Source organism: Cebus imitator, unplaced genomic scaffold, assembly GCF_001604975.1.
Source record: "Cebus imitator isolate Cc_AM_T3 unplaced genomic scaffold, Cebus_imitator-1.0 Scaffold84, whole genome shotgun sequence".
Classification (NCBI taxonomy): Eukaryota; Metazoa; Chordata; class Mammalia; order Primates; family Cebidae; genus Cebus; species Cebus imitator.
In genome coordinates this window covers 2,238,250-2,240,682 of record NW_016107399.1, presented here as the reverse complement: position 1 = coordinate 2,240,682, position 2,433 = coordinate 2,238,250, and the positions used below count along the sequence as shown (strand labels likewise).

The window sequence follows — 2,433 nt, the reverse complement described above, 5'->3', positions numbered from 1 at the left end:
CCTTCCTTCCTTCCTTCCTTCCTTCCTTCCTTCCTTCCTTCCTCTTTCCTTCCTTCCTTCCTTCCTTCTTTCTTTCTTTCCTTTCTTTCCTTCTCTCTTTCTCTTTCTTTCTTTCGACTGGGTTTTACCATGTCAGCCAGGCAGGTCTCTAACTCCTGACCTCAAGTGATCTGCTCTCCTCGGCCTCCCAAAGTGCTGGGATTACAGGTGTGAGCCACCATGCCCGGCTGAAAAATCACCTTCTATCAGATCTTTATGTCATAGCTTGATTGTCAAATGATATAAAGATAAACCACAAATTAATTTCCTCAACAGGCAATAGCACTTAAAAATTCATAACTCAGAATTCTGTTCATAGTTTATGGTAAAGGACAATACATTTAAATGGCTTTCCTAAGAACTTGGGTTTCAATGATAGGAAATATCAGTTAAGTTGGGGTTCTTTTCCCGCTAGGTAATATGTGACAAGCATATATGTTTTTATTTATTATTTACACTAACGTTTTGAATGAAGGCAGAGCATTTGCTTAACTAAACCCAAGAGTTGCCTTCATAAAATAAATGTAAAGAAAGTCTTAGCCTTAGGAATTTTCTAATAATGCTATCTGGAATTAGTAATACAGAAGAAACACACAAGGAAAGGTGTATTTGCTCTGTCTTAGTTTGGTTCCTGTGATCAAGCCTGCATTCTCTGCTAGTTGTTATTTGCTTTCTGTCCCAATGCCCAAGTGATGTGCCTGTTTCTCTGGGGAAGAGCCAAGAGGTTCTTTTGAATGAAAGATCCAAATAAACACAAGAACAATCTATGGAATGTTCTTTTCTCGTAACCAGGAAAGCACTACGGGGTGTACAGTTGTGAAGGCTGCAAAGGGTTCTTCAAAAGGACGATAAGGAAGGACCTCATCTACACATGTCGGGATAATAAAGATTGCCTGATTGACAAGCGTCAGCGCAACCGCTGCCAGTACTGTCGCTATCAGAAGTGCCTTGTCATGGGCATGAAGAGGGAAGGTGAGACACATTCAATTCCAATACATGTGTCTGGACAGAGGCATTACCTAGGGCAAGGGGACATGCAGCTGCAAAACACGAGAAGTCATGGTGCCCAAAGTCATCCTAATCTCCATCCACTTCAAATTTCTTCCCCACAGGGCTCTAAAGAGAAGTCTGAATTGGAGGTTAGGATGACTTTGGGAACCATGACTTCTCGTGTATTTCAATGTACCCTTGTCCTAGGAAATGTGTCTCTCCAGAGCAAAGAGGGCAAGAGGCATCTTTCTCCTCCACATTTACCCATCCTCTCCTGGAGCCCAGATGGTGATCCCCAAACTGGACCTTCTCCCTTTTTCTTCCAGTAGCCAGGCAGCAAGTCTTAGAGCCAAGGTTTCAGGGTCTTTATGCTCTGCTTTACCAATGGATTGTCAGACTGACCTTCAGGGTGGAGGTGACTTTTCTCCTCTAATCCTAGGTCTCTCTCTGGGGAAAACTGCAGGCTTGATTTCACTCACTGAGCTTTTATACCTTAGTCTGCTTTAAATTCTTTGGCGTTGTTATATTCCATCATCTTTTGCATTGCTGGCATTACACAGGTCTGACATACCTAGCCTTCCCATTCAGAGAGACTACTGCTGTGTGTTGAAACTGTTACATCTTTTAATTTATACTGTGGTTTAGCTGGGTATTCTAGTATCAGAGAAAAAAACCTCTGAAGGTGCTTTCTGTTCCTTTAGAAGATGGAAAAGTCTTTCCATTAAGTAACACAAATGAATTGAAGTGGGCAGTTAATTAACTAGCCAGCTCAAGCAGGGACATGGGGCTAGTGGTGAATCTTAATAGATTTTAGAGTAAGAAGGCCCTGCCTTTCTTTAGGAAATATGAACAAGGAGTTCAGTGAGACCCAGCAGGCTCCTCATTGTTGAGGAACTTCTTTTCTGTGAGAAGATGACATCTGACTGACAGGGTCAATGAAGAGGGGCTCTTTGTGTCCCTGCTAACAGGGAATGTCACTCATGAGAAAACAAAATCTTGGAATCTTAACATGTCGAGATGCTAGAGGTGGCCTTACAGAGTCACCTAATCAACTGTAACCATCCTCCACATGAGGAAACAGGCTCAGAGAGGTGAAGGGAGTTTTCTGAGGTGCCAAAGGCGGGCAACGAATTGACCCCAGGTCTCTGACTCCCAGATTGGCGCTGATCTGTGTCTCCTTCCTGCCAGGCTGTGAAGGAACTGAGGACAGCCCTCACTGTGACATTGAAGAGCAACCTCAAAAGCAAGAGACCCAAACCTTAGCTCCTGATAATCTGCCCCACACCCCAGCCTGTTCCTCACGCAGTCTTCCCCTTTCAGGAAATGACCACTTATTTTCCAGTTGCTCAGAACAAAAACCATTGACTCCCCTCTTTTTTCTTTTCTTTTTTTTTTTTTTTTTTT

General features: G+C 43.1%; 1 protein-coding gene across 1 annotated transcript in view; it reads left to right on the top strand.

The window, feature by feature from the left end:
* RXRG (retinoid X receptor gamma) overlaps positions 1-2,433 on the top strand; it is a 47,014-nt gene that overhangs the window by 29,565 nt on the left and 15,016 nt on the right. The window contains exon 4 of the mRNA XM_017534044.2: positions 832-1,011. Coding sequence (XP_017389533.1) covers positions 832-1,011 — 180 coding nt within the window. The remainder of the gene's footprint in view (positions 1-831; positions 1,012-2,433) is intronic.